We start from the raw sequence: 19,263 nt of genomic DNA on the forward strand, positions 1-19,263 counted from the left end.
CAGAATACAGAAATGAAATGTGTTGTTTTCAATGCAAATAAAGAGATTTTATATGCTGGTAATGTATCAAGTGCATGTCTTCATGCAATTTTGTAATTTGTATACATTTTTTTGAAAGGCTGAAACGTGTTGTACTTATTATAGCGACTAAATCTGACCTTCAGGAGTTAATGTGTTCATAATACTGTAAAAAAAAAAAAATATATATATATTGTGATTAAAACTGACTGATGTGTTAATATTGATCCAATTATGTGTTATTTTTTTTTCCTTCAAGAGGCTCGTCTCATTTTGCTTCCAGTTTTCTCAGATATAGTAACCTGAAGCATCCACATAAAGATCTTTGACTCATTAAAAATGGATAAAATTACATCTTGTCCCTTACTGAAAAATATATAATATATAAATATACAAATACAGTTAGTTTTGTAAGCGTAACTATTGGACACAAAGATGTTTTCTCTACTGTAAAGTCAGTATTTGTGAACTGGAGGCTTCAAGTTTACTCATTGCACTTTTGTTCAATTCAGTTTTATTTAGCAACAAATCTCAACAAAAGTTAAAAATGTCAAAATGATGCATTTTCTTTACATTTTATTTACAGTCTAAAGGAAATGTGTATACAGTGTTTTTAATAGTTCTCAAATGAAATGAACAGTATGTAAGGGTTAAGGTGTGTTGAGTACATAAAGGATTTATTTATTTATATGTTCTCTAAAAAGTTTTGTGCTTTCATGTTTGTAGTTTGTTTTTGATGGAATTAAAAGTGTAAGTGGCTTTTTAAGGTGGACTGACTAACTGTTTGTACAACAGCAGAGAAACTGAACATAAAAATGTTCTAATCAGCTGTACATGTTGTTGGCTTTTAGGCAGGAACCTTCTTCATATCAGCACTGAGAGGCTGGAAAGTGAAAAGTTTAATAAAAGGCTAAAATGAGCTGAAATGACAAAATAGATAACAAAACATCTGCTAGTTTAAACTTAAAACTAAGATTTGGAGTGACCTTAAAAAAGAGCTGTTAAGCAGATGATGAAGTGTGTGAGATTACTAGAGTCATTATATAGACGTCAAATATGTAAATTAGTATTTATAATCAAAATGTTAACAGGAAACATCACTGAGCTGATCTGTTGGTGGTTTGGCTTCAACTAACAATTATTTTTGATTATTTAATTGGTTGTTTGGCATCTAAAATGTTAGAAATTATGAAAAATGTTGATCACCGTCTCACAAAACCCAAAATTCAACCTGAAATAAAACAAAAAAATATTCCGTTTTTTTAATCGAGGAATAAAAAAACCCAGAAAATATTCACATTTAAGAAGCTGGAACTGAATAAATTGAGCATTTTGTCTTTGAAAAATGACTCAGAACGATTAAATCAATCATCCAAACAATTTCCAATTACTTTTTTCTGGATCAATTAATGAATAAATAAAATAAAGTAATTTGTAGCTCTGGCACCAACAAAAACAATTTTAAACAAGTTTGAGAATTATCACTTTTAAAAAAAAAAATCATGATTACAGTGGCGGTGCGTTCAGGTGCCTCTCAGCATTAGCGTAAAACAGAACTTCAAATGTTTCAGTGTCATCGAGGCTTCGTTGTGGCGGTCAGCGGTCGAGATGAAGAACACACACACACACAAGCGGGCGGATAAAGACTCTGGAGAGTTTTAATTCTTTTCCCAATTCCACATAAAACAAATATAAAAAAGTAGAGCGCTCTCTAGATTCAGAATCAATTCAGAGCCGACCTGATATCTCCTCTTCTCCTATGTTCATCTCTCCAGCTCAGTCTGGACTTAAACAGTACATACAGTTGTGTTTTTAAAAGACCCATTCATAAGAATACAATTATAATGTAAAAATGAAAACAAAAAAAAAGGGAAATAAAAAGAGGAACACTAGAGCAAATTAATCAACAGGATTTGTCCTTTTGGATTCCTACTTTAAGAGAAATGTCCTCAGGTGTGGTCGCACATATCTAAACACATCGAATGGCACCAAACACACAAAATAGAGGTAAAAAAAAAAAATACTAGTGAGGAGATTCTTGATGCAAGAGCTGGTAGGTTTCTAATGTAGGTTTAGCAACATATTTAATCCAATCTGTGTGTGCAAGGATGTATGCGTGTGTGTGTGTGTTTGAAAGTAAATGTGTGTGTGTCTCAGAGCTGCAGGGCGCAGAACTGCTGGTAAACAGCCAGGATGTGGGGGTCGAGCTCGGCGGTGAACAGCAGGTTCTCCAGGGTTCCCATGTACTGCTGGATGGTCACATGGTGCTGCAGAACCAAGAGGAACAACATCAGTCATCAAGGATACACACACAAGGTCGATACTCTAGTGTGTGTGTGTGTGTGTGTGTGTGTGTGTGTGTGTATAAAACTAAAACTAGCAGTGTGAAAAGTGTGGTGACTGAGGGAAACTTTAAAAATATATATTTTTTTACTATTATTGTTATTATTGTTTTTCGTACTTATTATTTATTGTTTATTCTTTCTTTTTATTGCTGCTCTTCTATTTTATTGTCCATTTGCTGCTGTAATAATGTAAATTTCCCCCATAGTGGGACTAATAAAGGAATATCTTATTATCTTATTTCAATGTTTTCAGCTTCTACAAATCAAGGCTTTCCTCCTTAATACCTGAAAAACTAAAACTAAGACTATAAAACTAAATAAAAACTAAACTAAAACTACTTAATCCCTTGTTAAATTAAATAAATGAAAATATAAAAATAAAAACTAATTAAAATGTCAACACTATAATAACCCTGCTGTGTGTGTGTGTGTTTAAATATTTTACCATGAGGAAGATCTGCTGCAGCCTCTCGATACAGTTTTTGTACCAAGGCGTGGTGACGTCCACGCTGCCCGTCTCACAGCGGACCAGATGCTCCGTCAGCAACATGATGAAACGCTGAGAGAGCAAAAAAAAAGGTTTGTGTGTTAAAAGCTGCTCATCTCACCTGTCTAAAATATAGAAAAAGGTTACAATCTCATCAGGTATTTAATAAAAATGAACTGGTGAATACCTGGAAGATGACGAGGAAGAGGTTCTTCTGTTCGCTCTGAGCCGACTCCACCTTCTCCTGTAGCCTATCGATCTGCTCCTCCAGCTGACCCTCCTCATCCTCGCTGTTCTTGTCCATGTCCTCTTCGTCTCCGCTGTCCTTCTGATGACGAACAAACACACAAAACACACAAACCATTACTACCTCTGCTCACACCAACCTGATTTATTAATTCCGTTTGATTATCCAATAAAAAATTACCCTCTTGTGCTGCTGTTTCTCCAGCTTGTCCTTCGCCTCCTCGAGCTCCCTCTGGATCTTCTGGACGTGTTTGTTCATCTTACGGATGGTCGAGTGCAGAATCTCCCAGATGAAAAGTCTAGATGAGGTTTAGGAGAGTTAGTTTTATCTATGATGCTACAAATTAAAAACTGGTTGTTAAAACATTTGCTAGACGTTGGTCCCACCTGGTGAACTCGTGAGCCATGTCCTGAGAGAAGAGCCAGTTGGCCACAGCAGCACAGTCCACGATCTGCGTCCGAACCAATTTGTCCACCAATACGGCGATCATCTGAAACCCGAACCAGACACAAACATCACGTTAACAGACATTCAGACCAAAACTGAACTAACTCAACATGTACACTGCTCATTAATAATGTAATGAGGTGAGACAAAGACCTCATATCTCCGTTTTAAGGGTTTCTTTTGGTACCTGCGGGTGGTTCGTCCACGCTTCGTACACCACCTTGAGGATGTGCAGCTTCCCCTCGTCGTTGTACGTCAGGTTCTTCAGGATCTCATGAAACCTGGAGGAGAAGACGCAGCGCTGGGTTCATTCAGTACATTAAAAAAAACTTATTTTGACTGGGAACTTTCAAATTTAAGATCATCTGATTTTTTTTTTTAAACTACAGAGACTTATTGCTGCTACTTCTTTTATTTCTTTCTTTTTTTTTTTAAATTCAGCACTTTATACTTTATATTATTTAATCAAACTGCAGGTTGTTTTTAGATTAGAACTGGGCTTTTACATTATTAGTTTTGTTTAGATTTCTTAAGATACAGGTCCAACATTAATGAATTATTATTAAAATAATAAATTATGAAATGTTTTGTTAAGGGTTATGTATTATCTTGAGTAATTAATGCTACGTAGACAATGATTTTCAGAGTAGAGAGAACAATAATGATAGATGTTTAAATACAGCATTTCATTTCAACACATTTTTATCCCTATTTTCTTCCAACTTCTAGGTAATGTTAGTAGAAAGGTTTCAGACTACAACACAAGTTAATTAAATGAGGAAAAGCCTCTTTTTACTTTTTATGTTGTAATCACATCAAAGCAGCAATTCAACAACAACAGAACCTTAACAAAATAAAGTTACGGTTTCCAAACTTACTTGCCGAGGGCGCTGAAGGAGTGACTGAAGGATTTGGCTGCTAGATGAAGAAGAGTCTGTAAGAACACGTCGATCTTCATGGGGTTGAAAGCCTCTCCTTCATCTGAAAGGAGAGAACGAGAAAAACAAACAATGACTCAGGAGGGAAACAGGTTGGAACAATACTTAGGTTAAAATCAGATAAAAAGATATGTTGAATTAAACTTGTAACACTGAGAAAAATCTGTAGAAATCCTTTTGACACATTAATGTCTTAAAATTGTTCAGCCTGGTTTTTGTCTTTTCTTTTTTTTTGTCTTCTTTTTTATCATTCTATAGTTTTATCTTCTTATCAATGTTATTTGTCTATTTCTTTTCTCTTTTAATCTCTTTCTTAACCTCGCTTTAGTCCAACTTTTTATTAAACTTCCATCTTTTATTTTACTTTTCTTTTGTCTTTTTAATCTATTTTAACTTAGTTTTTTTTACTCTAACTTTTAATAAAAGTTTAAAAATGTTATTATTTGTATCTATTTCATTATTTATTTTTAGTTATTTTATATAAAAAAATCTTTTTTTCACATGCGTGCATTGGTCTTTAAATTGTTTTTATTATGTCACTTGTTCTGTCTTATTATCAGCTTGTCAATCAACTAACTGTAAAGCACTTTGAACAACACTAGTCTGTATGAAAGGTGCTTTATAAATAAAGATTGATTGATTGATTAAAGAAGATTAAAGACAAATAAAGGAAACACTGTAATGTCATCGCTTATTTGGCCCTGATTTTTTTTCTTACTTTTATACATTTGATTTGATTTAAATGTCTTGTTTTGGTTTAAGGTTTAAGTGGTGAAGCAGAAACAAACCATCGTCATCCTCCTGGTTGGGGTTGGGCACTTCTTTGAGGATGGCCAGGATCTCTTCGTTGGATGCTCGGTTCTTGATGGCGTTGCCAACGGTGATGGATACGGGATAACCAGGTAACAAAGCTGCAGGGCGGCAGGAGAACATCATTAATGACTGAAATCACACCAAACTTTACTCACAAAAATGTCCATAAAACTGTCTGATGGTGATCAAAGTGGCTGAGGTTCGATTACGCACCATGACCAGAAGTTTTGATTAATTTAGGACAGAACCGACTATAAAACACTTGTTCACTGACTCTCAGTGTGTTGATAATTATGTTGATTAATGTTTTAAAAAGGGTCACCAAGCCAGGATTAAAGCATAAAGAATAATAGATGTCTCAGATAATTTTTAACCAATAATTTAACTACATTCTTTGTTTGAGGGATTTCTTTTGGTGTTTATGAGCGTAGAAACCTTTTTATTAACACTCAGATAAGACTTCTGTCAACACCAGATTAATCTTTTTTTCCACATGAACGTAGATGTACTTTAATATACCTTCAGAATTTGTTTTTACCGTTCTGTGTGACTTTACTGTACTACATAAGAAGTTATTGTCATCATCCTTATAACTGCTGCTAGCCTGATTCAGATTTATGATCAGATGGCCACTTCTACTGAATGCAATGCAGCTGACACTAATCATGTTAACACTTCTCAGGAAAGAGGAAAGAAACACCCACTGTCATTTCTGGGAAGCTTATTTACAGACAGTATCAGACTCTAATCTACAGTCAGCAGTGCAGATGAGTGATGTATAAAACACGTATAGACATAAAACGCTCTCCACACCAGGCCTATCGGATGCTGCTGCTGGGTGAAAAAGAGAAATATAAAATGTGCTTACAAGCGGTTTCATCTGCGTATTTGTAAACGAAGATGGGCTCAGATGGAATGAGGGCCGAGAAGGTTGGAGGGACGATGTCCACTATCCTCTGATGGTACGAAAGTCTGCAGGAAGAAGAGAAAACAGACGAGTTTAATGTGATTTAAAGGAGAAAAACAGCAGTGATGTTAAACTTCGTCCAGAGGGAATGAATTAAAGCTCCAATAAGAAGAGAATAAACTGAGGAGAAATGATAAAACATCAATTTAACTGAGCGTTACTGGATTTAGTAAGAAGTTAAGTAAGTTTTAAATCCATGGTTTGTAGCAGGGCTGTTGGATGAATTTTGGAAGTTGAATATAAGTTCAAAGTTCTTTATTTTCAATCCTCTACATGTCCTGTAAATTATGTTTCTCAGACCCACAGTGAGGTAAGACAACAAAAAAGCTGGGCTGCAGTAACAGACGTGAGCCTGAGTGAAGTTTAAACACAGAGCTTGTATCAGTGGAGCTTACAGTTCATCGTGACCCAGATAACACATCAACATACTGATGTAAACAAACCGACGAGGATTTATTTATATCTCAGTTAAGTGCGTAGTTTAAATACTATAATCCAGTACAGTGAAAGCTTATTTAACACTTATATTTTAGCAAATGATTCTGTGTCTATAATCAATTATTACTTACTAATAAAGTTATCATGTTTATTGGTTATATTGGATCGCCCTCTAGTGGACAGAGCGTGTTACAACCACGTGTTGATAGAGACATTGACAGTGTATAATCCTGTGTTTACAGTGTATACATGCAAAGTAAATATTGATAATAGGCTACATTTGAATATAATTTGAATATTAAAAGCAGTAAGGAATGAAATTTGAATTGGATTACAGAGGAAGACTGACAGCACAAGTTTGCACCATAATCACTAGACACTAACAGTTTTTAGAAAGCTATATAGTAAAGGAGTTCGGTAGCTGAATTGATAAACATCCACTGCCAACACATGATCAGCCATCCTTTTATATTCAAAGAAAACATGATATAATACCTCATACTCTTCTCCAGAACCTCTTTCACGAACTTGGGCTTGGGCCTGTCTAGATCCACGGTCAAACAGTCAGACCTTCACAGAAACACACACAAACATTTCATCACCACATGAATACTGATACTTTTCTGCTGATTTAAAACAAAGACTCACTGCTATAAAAGCTCTCCGTTTCCATCACAGAATCACTCACCAGTCGTCCCAGCTCCATCGAAACTGGAAGTTGCTCAAATGATGAGAAAACCAGTTGATAAGCCTAAAAAAAAAATCATCAGAGGAGACAACAGTGTTACATCAGGCAGACAGGAAGTACGTCAGTGAAGCTGTTCACCCGTGTGGTAACGTTACCTGTCTATGCAGATGGTGTTCATGGTGTCCAGTCTCATGTAGAGCATCTCTGTGGCTTGAGCCAACTAACAGACAGGCGTTAAGGTGAAATCTCTTTTTAAAATGCACATTAGAAGTTTTTTCAAGCCAACATCATTATAACATCATCAATTAAGCTGAGTTGGATATTAGAAATGATTTACCTCTTAATGTAATTTTACAATGAGTAAATTCTTATACTGGGATATCATCGTTCGGGGTTTTATGTATGCATAATAGAAGAAATTAGTACAAGAAATATCAATTAAAAACATTAAAAATATTTCCAAGAAACAAAGATAATGCCTTAAAAGTTATGCTTGTTTTCTCCAACTGACAAGATATTCAATTTACATTTAAAAAGCTGGAACCACTCGATATTCATCCATTTCTACTTGATTAGATTCTGGCTGCAAATTATTGAAATAATTAACATTTTCTACTATGATTTGGTGCCAATTTGCCAAAAATCTGTCACAGCAAATCTTAACAACTGAAGAATATCATATATATATAACTTGGGGCAGCTGTGACTCAGGAGGTAGAGCAGGTTGTCTACTTATCAGAAGATCAGTGGTTCAGTTCCTGGCTCCTCAAGTCTGAATGTTAAAGTGTCCTTGGACAAGATAATTAACCTAAATTTCTCCCAGTGTCTGTGCCAACGGTGTATGAATATGTGTGTGTGAATGATTAGCGCCCCCCTGATGAGCTGTTTGGCACCCTGCGTGGAAGCACCTGTCATCAGTGTATGAATGTTAGCTATAATGGGTGAATATGACTTATAGTTTGTAGTGGTTGGACGAAGATAAAAGTTCTACATATGTACAAAATTTTTTCCATATTTCATTTTCATCACTAATACGTTAAGATTTGTTTAGTGATGTGTCCTTGTGTGTTTTTTTTGCTACAGCTTTAGGACATTTAACTCCTCAACAATCAGACTGTGAAAAGAGTTCAGACCTTTCTGGATATGATGGAAAATGAATCAGCGTTAAAGAGCATCTTTGTAATGAACTGCAGTGACACAAATCAAGGATACAACTTGGGGCAATGATCCTGGCTGCAGTTTGCAGAGTTCAATAAGCAGAGTGGTGTACATGACGTCAAGGTGAGGAGGAACGGGCAACTGGAAAAGTTCTCCAAAGATCACCTAAAAAGACAAAAAGGAAAAAACATGAAATTCTAAATTTTAAACCAGTTTAAAAAAAAAAAAGTTTTTCCTTTTATCTATTGCGTAAAGAAAAGAAAAAGTCCTACCTCCACAATGTGATAGTTGAGTGGAATCTTGTTTTTTCCTGGATAGCTGAGTAACTGGGCAGCACTGAAGAGTTAAACAAGAGAAAAATGGCAAAATTTTAAAAGATTTTGAACATCAGAGTGGGAGCTTGTGTTCACATTCAAGCTTGACGAAAGTAAAAATGTGTTTGACTCGCTGCTCACCAGGTTTTCCTCTCTTTCCAGTGAGTCCTGATGATATAGTGCAGGTTTTCTTCAATGACATATCTCTCCACAGAATGGCTGCCGGGCATAACGGGACCCTGAGGATAAAGACGACAAAAGTTTGAGGACTGAAAAAAAACTCCTTGTTAACTTTGGTATTTCCATATTAACACATACTCAACATTTGATTTAATTATAACTGGCGTAAATTAATTTAAATACACGTTTTTTCATCGTTAAACAAACCTCTGGGGCATCAGTGTAGTCGAACATGCGGAAGACGACCCGGGGCATGGGGTACTGGGCGTCTGGCATGTGCCCAGGGGGGGTGAAGGGGGGCAGGTTGTGCTGCAGGGCTTCACACAGCACACTGTCGAAAGCGATGTACGGACGAAGGATGTGACGCTCCTGCCAGCGGTCTTTCTTTAGCTTCTGAATCTGGGCCCAGAGGCAGTCCAGGTACTGGGAGAGGGACAGAGGAAGAGGAGGTGAAGTTTTTACCACGTTTAGCAACATTTATCTAAAAATAAATGGTGGATACGCACATCCAGAAGACGAATACAGCAGGTGAAGAACAAGAGAAAAGTCCACACACTGCAGCTCCCAATGCATGTGATTCATTTGGATATCACCAGCGTGACATTTCGAGCATTGAAGAAGAGCATTGTGCTCGAAATGACACACTGGTGATATCCAAATAAATGATCTGCATTGGGAGCTGCAGTGTGTGGCCTTTTCTCTTGTTTATTTTTTAGCAACATTTATCTCACAGGAATCAGTTCCTATAAAAAAGTTAAAGATGTGCTTAGTGCCAAGGGAGGTCACACTAAATACTGACTTTTTATTTATTTATTTTTATGTATAATTTCCTGTATTTTCTGTTCATATCTTAATAAAGAGGCTGAAATATAAATATGGATGGTCTTTAAAACTTTGCTAAAACAACAAAGCTAGTGGTGGCCTAAGACTTTTGCACAGTACTGTAAATCCAGACAGCTGTATGTCTCCACCGTTGCTTTAATACCTCTGATAGTTAAATCTGTCATTTAATAATAGTCAGATCAGACACTGCAAAAATGTTCATGAATTGTTCCTATAAGAGTGTAGTTTGTGGGTTCTTGCACATTACTTGTCTTTTAAATGCACCATCTTGTAAGGTTCATAATCTTTTTCCATAATTACACAAATCAAAAATAATACTGTCTGAAATTAAACTGACTTCACTTGAGCAAAGTCACACCATGTCAAGGAAGTAAAAAAAATGAAAAAAAATGTCACCCTGATATCTGTGTCTCACCTCCTCTTGTGGGTGAGGCTTCTCTGCTGTCCACACCTGCAGCATGGGAACATGAGTCTTTACTCTCCTCCTGGAAAATATGGAGAAGTGTGACAATACAGAAGAGGAGAAAAACATTGTTTAACATCCAGCTGATAAGAGATTAAAGCACTGATCCAATAAAACTATAAAAATCAAAACTGCTGAGACACTGAGCAAGTAAATTAAAAAAAAAAACAGAAGAATGAAAGATGTACAGCAAAAACAATGAAGAGGAAAAAGCATCAACCAATGTTAAAAAATATAAAAATCAAGCACAGAAAAGGCGGCAGACATCTTACTTGAGGTATCCTTCGACCTGGCTGAGGAGTCGGTCCATCTCAACGTCCTTTTTCTCATAAAGCTCTTTACCGACCCACGGCAGGCAGGACAGCACCACGTACACAAACCAGTCCGACCGTACCTACAGACACAAACAAGACTTCTTATAATACTTCCTCTTAAAATATAATACAATATGTAATACAGCCACTTTAACATAAACCAGGACTGAAACTTCTCCATACCTGTGGCACATCTTCCTCTTGAGTAACACTGACAAAGTTTTCAAACATGGCCACCATGGAGGGAGCAGCAATCACATGGCAGTTGACCAGATCAGACAGAAAACGTACCTAGAAAAAAAAAGAAAAGAAAACAAAACAAAAGAAAAGACATTTTGTTTAAAAAGTCAAAAACAATACTGATATATTTATGCTTTCAATAGCAGTATGTGAGGTGTTTTTGCAGCATCGGGTTACCAAGTGAACAGCTTCGTTGTACAAGTTGTTTTTCAAAGTCTCCTTGAGCTGTCTGATCATCGCCTCCACAAACTCGCCCCCAAAGTTGTAATTCCTTGCGTTGAGGAGGCCGACTAAAGTTGTGTACACCGTCAGCTTCTCAGGGAGGAGGCGAGCACTGTCAGGGAAGAAGAACTCGGTGAGAACCAGCGTTTAAAACAATGATAGTTTCAACAGTGAAAAGGTGAGAGCTGGGATAAACGTACACAGCACATAAAATGCGAAGGATTTTGTTTTTGTAGTTTGGAAGATCTGCCTCCAAAACGCCAGCGAGACCCTCCAGGTTGCTCTCCAGGGACGATGTGCTCTGAGGAAAAATGAAACAAACAAAATCTGTAACATAAAACCAACCAATTCAACTAAAAGCAGTCTGCTCCGGGGGGCTGGGAGACATTAGAAAATGAGCAAGAAATTCAATAAACACTTAAGTCAGTGGAGCCCCATTTTTTTTTGGCTCAACAACAATAAAAATAATCTGAATTAATATTTGTATGTACTACCTTTCTTTCTTATATTAAATGACCCAACTAAAGTTATTTCTTCTATTAAACTGCACATAAATTTCATTCTGTTGTTAGGGTCTAATATTTTCTTTTTGTCTTTACATCGTCATAGACTAACAAACATCAGAAAGTGCTTGTGTGGTGTTTGTCTTTAAAACTAAAGCAGTGTGCTAGGATCAATAGACAGAGCAAGAGCTGTCTTGCCAGAGTCAAGTTTTAAATCCTCCCTGAAGACAAAACATGCTGAAAACAAAATGTACATTTATACAAAGATATCAAATACTCCTTCCTGTTCAGCCTGTTTACCTTTTCTCCCACACGACATATCAGAGACTCCAGGCGATCTTCAATCTCAATGGGCTCCGAAGTTCTCCTCCGTTTGTGGGCCTGACCTCCTGGATTTAAAAAAAACAGTAACACAATATGAGAAACATATTGAATAGAAAACTCATCGGCAGCCTTGATGAGATAAACCACCCAAAATAATTCACCCATGTTCATAATCACACATTAAAAACCAACAATATTACTATAAAAATAACAAGTGACCTCTGAAGCTGACGAGAGAAAGTCAGCAGGTCAAAATTAGAGCAAGAAATGACACAAACATAAAAAACATAATAAGTTGCAACTATTTTCTATCATTGTCAAACAAAAAAGCCAAAAATGTACCACTTGCAGCCTTTCAAATATGCATATTTGACGTTAAATGTGTTGCTTTTCTTGGTCCTATGTTACCGTAATTTAATATTTTAGGGTTTTGGAGGGAAAAATAAGACATTTGCTTACATCACCTTAGACTCCAGGATGATGTGATGGATGTTTTTCTGATGTTTAATGATTAATCAATTAATTGTGGGAAATAATTGGCAGATTATTCGATAATAAAAACAATTACAATAGCTGCAGCAACTTATATTTAGTGAACTGGCTGAATGAATTATTTTCCGTTATGCTTTAATTTAGCTGCTGTCACTGCCCTTTAAATCACTGGATGCCATTTTATTTAACACCATTATTATTATCACATTGTGTATTTAAGCATGCTAGCAATAACTCAATGTTAATCATGTTTAAGGTGGATTTTCCCTCTAAATTCTGAACGTTTACGGCTGAAAATTACACAAAACTTTTATTGAACGTAGTAATTATCTTACAGAGGTGTTACCATGACTCCCAGCACCGTGTTACCATGACCCCCATCACTGTGTTACCATGACCCCCAATCACCATGACTCCCCATCACTGATTTACCATGACCCCCATCACTGTGTTACCATGACTCTCCATCACTGTGGTACTATGACTCCCATCATAGTGTTACCATGAATCCCCATCACGTTAAAAGCAGCTAAAACATGGCAGCTAACGGTATCAGTAACATTTAATTCAGCTGCTACTACAACAACTTGCGCAATATTATCACTTTCAAACCCAAATGGTGAAGATATTATACATATTGTACAACATATTAAGTGTTTTGCATGTTTTATGGTTTGCATTTGAAGACTGAAACCTTGTTAAAAATAATGAATCAATCAAAAGAGATTATCTTAAAACACGCTAGCTAAAGTTAGCCGCCCTGTTACGCTTTAATTGGTGACCGTGTTACTTGGTGCCTTCCTCACTTTACAAGAGGTAAATGCGTCTTTTTAGCACAATTTAACTTACATAAATGATTAGATACTCAGATATTAACCACATATGAGTATTTATTTAAAAAAGGATTACACTACAAAGGCTTTTTGGGAGAAAGTCACAAGTTAACACAGTCACCATTGTAACCGTAACACTACCGCTCGTTATTAGCCTTTAACAGACTCGTGTTTAATGGTCGCTTCTTACCGTCACTCTCGTCGCTATGGCGTCGCCGGGACATGTTTCACGCCGCTTTACGATACCCTTTACGATACTCAACGATATGAAAAATGAAATAAAGAAAGTTTTTTTTTAATTAACAAGGCTTTTCTAGATCATTCAGCCTGGCCGCAGCTTCAGAAAACTAACAGCGGTCTGATTTCAAGTGAAGCACATCCGGTTCAGACCGGAAAGTGTAACCTCTCTGTTTGGTCCGCTGCACGTTTAGTGACAGATGACATGTTTTTAAAGCCACGTTTTAAACTTAATATTTCATGTTTATAAAGATTAGGGTAACATTTAAAATGACTAACCATAAGGCAGAGTTTTTGTAGTTTAATTAAACACTCTTGATCAGCTTGTTAAACTAATATTTTCCAGCTGTTTATAAACAACATGGCATCGGAGGAGTCTCTCTGCTCAGAGTTCATGGACTGGGAACTAGATGGCTCATCCTCCAATGGATTAAAACAGGAGAAACAACTCTCTGTATCACAAAGAAAGTGCTACAGCTTCTGCAGGAGGAAGGTGAGAGGCATCAGGAAGCACTGAAGTGTTTAGATTTATTCGTTTTTACTGCATATGACAAATTATCACATTAGTGTTCACAGCTGGGGAAATTGTCATGTTGTGTGTGTGCAGAAGAAATAATAGCTCAAATCAAACGCACTGAAAATGATCAATGTGTGTTTGAGACTCAACATGTAAAACTTAAAGAAAGTCGATGGAGAATATGTAAAGAAGAGCTTTGGTTATCTTTGGATTTCATTTGTTTAATCTATCTATCTATCTATCTATCTATCTATCTATCTATCTATCTATCTATCTATCTATCTATCTATCTATCTATCTATCTGAGAGCCAAAACAAGTTTATTTTTCAAATGTAAAATGATCCATAGATAGATAGATAGATAGATATACTTTATTCATCACCAAATAAACACATATACATAATAAATATAACTTGTCACATTAGTTTAATAACCAAATTAAAAGGATCATTATCAATACTAGAGGAAGATGAGCGGTATCAGGAAGCACTGAAGTGTTTACACTCCTCACTAAAGGCTATTTTTTACTGCATATCCCAAATTATCACATTATTGACCACAGCTGTGGAAATGGTCATGTTTCAGTGTGTGAGCAGAAATACGGAGAGATAAATCAGTGTTTTTAGCAATTGTGGTATACATGAGTAAATAGTAGCTCAAATCAAAGGTACTGTAACCCAACTACTGGCTGATGTTTTTGTTTTTGTTAAGCTGCGAGCTGCGTCCATAGTTTAGCTCATTGGTATCCAATCTGGGGGTCTGGATCAACCAAAGGTTCACAGGATTAATCTAAGGGGTCTTGACATGATTACTGGAACAAGAAATAATAGATATATCAATTATTTTGCTTAAAATTATGTTTATTCTTCTGTTGTTTCCTGTCAGATACTGCCGTTTTAACTCTTGAAGGATATTGATACTATCCAATCTAGACAATCTGAGAAGTGGCGCAAAGTTTTTAATTTAAAAACAGGGATTGACTTTCTCACATTAAAGCACTTTTTCTTCTTCACAGTCATTTGCTGCCTTTGTAGCGTCCAAAAAGGAAGGCAGTCAGGAGGAAGGAAGGACGTCTTGGTGCTGCTGCGGCCAAACCTTCAAGGAACACTCGGCCGTTCACAAGCACGTCGCCAGGACTCACGCGGCTGAGATTCAGCAGCTCACACAGTCGGCCTTCGAGCATTTGTTAAGACAGCTGGAAGAAGAGCCTGAATCACAGCAGGAGAACGACCGTGAGACCCAGCCAGTGGACATTTCTGTGTGGATCCCCAACACCAGTCACATCTCTGAGGAGCAACTTGAAAAGTTAGTCACTAGTCACGTTTTGAGTCAGTTGTGCCTTTGTGAATTTCCTTTTAATATATATCCATGTGTCTTTTTTTAATTCTCCTCTTTTTTTTTAAAATCAGGGGTCCAGGCAAGGTTCTCCTGTATTACCACTACTGTGAAGTGGACAAACCACATGTCATCTGTGCCTGGCAGAAAGCTTTGTGTGAGAGGCTCCACTTAACTGGCAAGGTGAATAAATTATACTCTAAGTGGGAGAATATTTACATCAGGAATAGTTAAAAGGCAAAGGAAGGCAGCTTTATTTATATAGCACATTTCATACACAGGAGCAATTCGATGTGCTTTACATAAAAACTAATTTAAAAAAGAAAACATGTTTCTGTTGCTGCAGAAAAGTAAATATTATATTTATATAAGCCAGCTGAACGGTCCTATTAACATACATCATGCTTTCTCCTTCAGGTGAGGGTGGCGACTGAAGGGATCAATGGAACGGTCGGCGGCACCAAAGTGGCCACTGACATGTACATCGACGCAATGTGTTCGCATCCTGTCTTCAAGATGGAGAAAGAGGATTTTAAGGTCAGTATGAGTTTGATGATGATACTACAGTACTTTGTATTGTCACATTTACACATAATGTCACAACACTTGGCAACCTCCATAAATATGAACTTCTTTTTTTGTGTTTCACTTGGTTTCCACAGCTTTAAATTTAATGTGTAAGATTTCTATTAAATCATATACACATGAAAAAAGTAGTCTATGATTATGACTTCATACAAATGTAACTGTGTGTGTGTGTGTGTGTGTGTGTGTGTGTGTGTGTGTGTGTGTGTGTGTGTGTGTGTGTGTGTGTGTGTGTGTGTGTGTGTGTGTGTGTGTGTGTGTGTGTGTGTGTGTGTGTTCAGACAAGCGATGGTGGTGCAGAGTGTTTTACAGAACTGAGGGTCGGGGTCTATAAGGAAATTGTCCCCATGGGAGTCGATCCTGAGGTCATCTCCTACCAACTGGCAGGTATTGTTTGCATTAACAACAATACCACTGTTACTGTTCCTTTTAGAGTTCACTTCAAAATGCTGGTGCTCACTTATAGAGCCTTACATGGCCAGTCTCTGCAGTATATCGCAGACCTTTTGGACTCACACACCACAAGCCGAGCCCTTACGTCCTCTACTCAGGGTCTTCTAAGTGTACCTCTGACATATTTTAAGGCTCTTGGAGACTGTGCCTTTTAGTCAGCAGCCCCAAAGCTGTGGAGTAATCTCCCAATAAGCTTGAGGTCCTTGGATAGCGCTTAAAAAACTCATCTGTTCAGACAGACATTCAGGTAGTTTATGGGATTTTATGTTTTAACTTGACACCTACGTCTGTTCCCTTTGTGTATTTTATCTAGCGCCTTTATTTTAATTTATCTCAATTTTATATGATTGTATCTGATTTAATTGACTTTGAATGTGAAACATTTTGTGACTGTTGTCTGAGAAAGATGCTGTATGAGTGCACTTTACTTACTTACTCACTTACTATTGTAATAATACAAAAATGCTACCACTACTACCGGTGATACTAATGGCTACTACTGTATTATACCACATGAATTTCCTCTTGTGAGATAATGAAGTTTATCTTGACGTTGACCTCAACAAAATAGTCTGCTGCAGTCACTCCTCTGCAAACATGGTTGTTTCTTTATATCTATTGTTGTGTTTGAACTGCTGCTTGCACTGCTCGTTCTTTTCAATATCAAATAAAAGTTTTTCCTTGTTGTGAAATATTGATGTCACCTTCTGGGAGAAGTGAAGTGTTGAACTTGAACTTTGTGAAGTTTGTTTTCATGTTACATTCCTGCGTTGCTTCTCAGGAATTCATTTGGAGCCTGAAGAGTTTCACAAAGAAGTGGAGGCTCTTATAACTAAAGGGGATTTGTGCGGTGACACCGTCCTCCTGGACTGCCGAAACTTTTATGAGAGTAAAATTGTAAGTCATGCTTTTGACTAAATAACTTTGACAGGTTCTGTTGGTTAAATCAAATGTCAAAATCTGATCCTTATATTTATTTTAGCCTACATGTGATACGTCTATGTCCCCATCTGCCTTATACAAACATGCATAACTTATTGCAGTCAGAACAGGTTTTACAGTATTAACATTTCATTGAAGAATGGCAGGAGAAAGCAGAACATCCACACATTCACATTCAAATCTATCATTATTCAACAAGACAAAAAAAATATTAATGCAAAATGTGATTTGAATTTCCCACCAGGGGCAGTTTACTCAGTGTCTGGCCCCAAACATCCGTAAATTCAGCTACTTCCCCGACTACGTTGACCAGAACCTCGAACTCTTCAGAGACAAGAAGGTCCTCATGTACTGCACAGGAGGGATCCGCTGTGAGCGCGGCTCGGCCTACCTCCGCTCCAAAGTAAGTTAATTTGTTGCAGTTTGAAAGTACAGGAGTTGTTTTCAGATGTGAAGCTCCTCATGGATTAGACTTTTCATTCAATTTTTATTTTATTGCAAGTTTTTGTTAATTTTTGGACCCTGCATCTCCTGCATACAGGATGTATGTAAAGAGGTTTACCAGCTGAAAGGTGGAATTCACAAGTACCTGGAACATTACCCAGAGGGCTTCTATCGAGGGAAACTTTTTGTCTTCGATGAGCGCTACACCATTTCCTCCAACAATGACATCATCTCAGGTTAGTGTGCACATCAGGGTAACATAAAGCACCTAAATAATGCAAATAATTGTTGGGGAAAATTGCATTTAGTGATGTTTTTGTGTTAAAAACATCTGTGCCCAGACTGCAGGTACTGTGGATGTCCCTGGGACCGGTACGAACTCTGCTCCACCCAGTACTGCTGCCAGCTGGTTCTGTCCTGTAGCAGCTGCAGACAGGATGGACACACCGCCTGCTGCCCCACCTGCCAAACCAAAGGACAGACTAAGAGAAAGGCATCCTCCGTCGGCACGCAGCATAAAGAGGAGTGTGAGTGCACTGATGGACGTCCCAGAATCCCTCAGGATGCGCAGCAATAAAGAGGTCACCACTGGATATCTGTGCTTGCAGCCACATGAAAAATGCTGCCTGTCCTGGGTTATTATATCCATGAATATACAACTAGGATTGGTGGAGGGTATCCAGTATATTTTTAAGGTTATGATTTGTTTTTTATATATGTAAATGTTGAATCAAATTGGATACATTATGACGGTTTTAACTCTGAAAAATCATCCATGTGTAATGTAAAGACACATCTGCTGGATCCATTAATTTTACAGTATGACATGAATTTTGTGAAAGTGGGTCAACTCATCAGGAATAAAATCTCAGATCCAAGAGAGAGGATGTTTTCTGTCTTTTCATGTGTGTGAGTGTGTGAATGTGAGATTTTTTTAATAACAGCTCTGAGCTACATTGACTATTTGAGCAATTATTTATGTCAATTACATTTTCAATTCATTGAATAGTTTTACAGATAAGCAGCATATAACGATATGCAGGAAATAACATGCAGATGTCTCTGTTTGTTGGTTAGTGAGACTGAAACTGTCTCTTAAACACTTTGAAACCCAAACGTTCATCTGTGCACCTTGCTTGAAATGATACTCATTTGTGTATTACAACTCAGCATGTGAATATAAACACTTGAAACCATGCAAATCTTCCTGAAGAATACATGCTTTATTTTTATCCTTTTCTCTAACTGAAAATGTTAGTATTGGGAGTGGCAGAAGATGTACTCAAAATGTTCTTTCATAAGTAAAACTACACAGTAAAAACATACTGCAATATAAAAATCCTGCATTCAAATGTTTACTTAAATGTGAAGCGTGAAAGAAAATATGATGTAGATGAATAATAATAAGATAAGGGAAAGAGGGGAAAGAGTAGTAGCATAAGGGTGAAAGTGATGAAATAAATAAAATAAAATAC

The 19,263-nt window shown here is 37.0% G+C and overlaps 2 protein-coding genes across 2 annotated transcripts; one reads left to right on the forward strand and one right to left on the reverse strand.

Moving 5' to 3' along the window:
* Window positions 1–1,625: 1,625 nt before the first annotated feature.
* LOC133985778 (nuclear cap-binding protein subunit 1) lies at window positions 1,626–13,612 on the reverse strand. The gene is made up of 23 exons (XM_062425485.1): window positions 13,465–13,612; window positions 11,926–12,014; window positions 11,323–11,423; window positions 11,078–11,234; window positions 10,844–10,951; window positions 10,619–10,740; window positions 10,299–10,368; window positions 9,248–9,463; window positions 9,002–9,099; window positions 8,819–8,882; window positions 8,601–8,711; window positions 7,544–7,608; window positions 7,389–7,451; window positions 7,196–7,270; window positions 6,164–6,267; window positions 5,271–5,393; window positions 4,423–4,525; window positions 3,732–3,825; window positions 3,484–3,587; window positions 3,278–3,395; window positions 3,038–3,178; window positions 2,809–2,922; window positions 1,626–2,285 (listed from the first exon to the last, which is right to left on the reverse strand). The coding sequence occupies exons 1-23, from the start codon at window positions 13,496–13,498 to the stop codon at window positions 2,172–2,174; spliced, it is 2,388 nt and encodes a 795-aa protein (XP_062281469.1). The 5' UTR covers window positions 13,499–13,612; the 3' UTR covers window positions 1,626–2,171.
* A 115-nt stretch (window positions 13,613–13,727) lies between these two features.
* Window positions 13,728–18,838, forward strand: LOC133985908 (thiosulfate sulfurtransferase/rhodanese-like domain-containing protein 2). The gene is made up of 9 exons (XM_062425650.1): window positions 13,728–14,004; window positions 15,045–15,334; window positions 15,439–15,547; window positions 15,782–15,901; window positions 16,231–16,336; window positions 17,184–17,299; window positions 17,589–17,747; window positions 17,886–18,024; window positions 18,130–18,838. Exons 1-9 carry the CDS (start codon window positions 13,873–13,875, stop codon window positions 18,363–18,365), a joined length of 1,407 nt encoding a protein of 468 aa, XP_062281634.1. The 5' UTR covers window positions 13,728–13,872; the 3' UTR covers window positions 18,366–18,838.
* Window positions 18,839–19,263: the final 425 nt, after the last annotated feature.

This window comes from Scomber scombrus, chromosome 9, assembly GCF_963691925.1.
Source record: "Scomber scombrus chromosome 9, fScoSco1.1, whole genome shotgun sequence".
NCBI classification, from domain to species: Eukaryota; Metazoa; Chordata; class Actinopteri; order Scombriformes; family Scombridae; genus Scomber; species Scomber scombrus.

What these genes read in the sequence shown, in the direction of transcription:
- LOC133985778 (XM_062425485.1), bottom strand. Translation starts at nt 13,498, where the DNA reads ATGTCCCGGCGACGCCATAGCGACGAGAGTGACG. An exon ending in AAGAGGAAGATGTGCCACAG is followed by an intron (nt 10,741 to 10,843) that starts GTATGGAGAAGT and finishes TTGTGTCTGTAG; the next exon opens with GTACGGTCGGACTGGTTTGT. An exon ending in AGAAACAGCAGCACAAGAGG is followed by an intron (nt 3,179 to 3,277) that starts GTAATTTTTTAT and finishes GTTCGTCATCAG; the next exon opens with AAGGACAGCGGAGACGAAGA.
- LOC133985908 (XM_062425650.1), top strand. Translation starts at nt 13,873, where the DNA reads ATGGCATCGGAGGAGTCTCTCTGCTCAGAGTTCATGGACTGGGAACTA. An exon ending in TGGAGAAAGAGGATTTTAAG is followed by an intron (nt 15,902 to 16,230) that starts GTCAGTATGAGT and finishes GTGTGTGTTCAG; the next exon opens with ACAAGCGATGGTGGTGCAGA. An exon ending in ACTTTTATGAGAGTAAAATT is followed by an intron (nt 17,300 to 17,588) that starts GTAAGTCATGCT and finishes ATTTCCCACCAG; the next exon opens with GGGCAGTTTACTCAGTGTCT.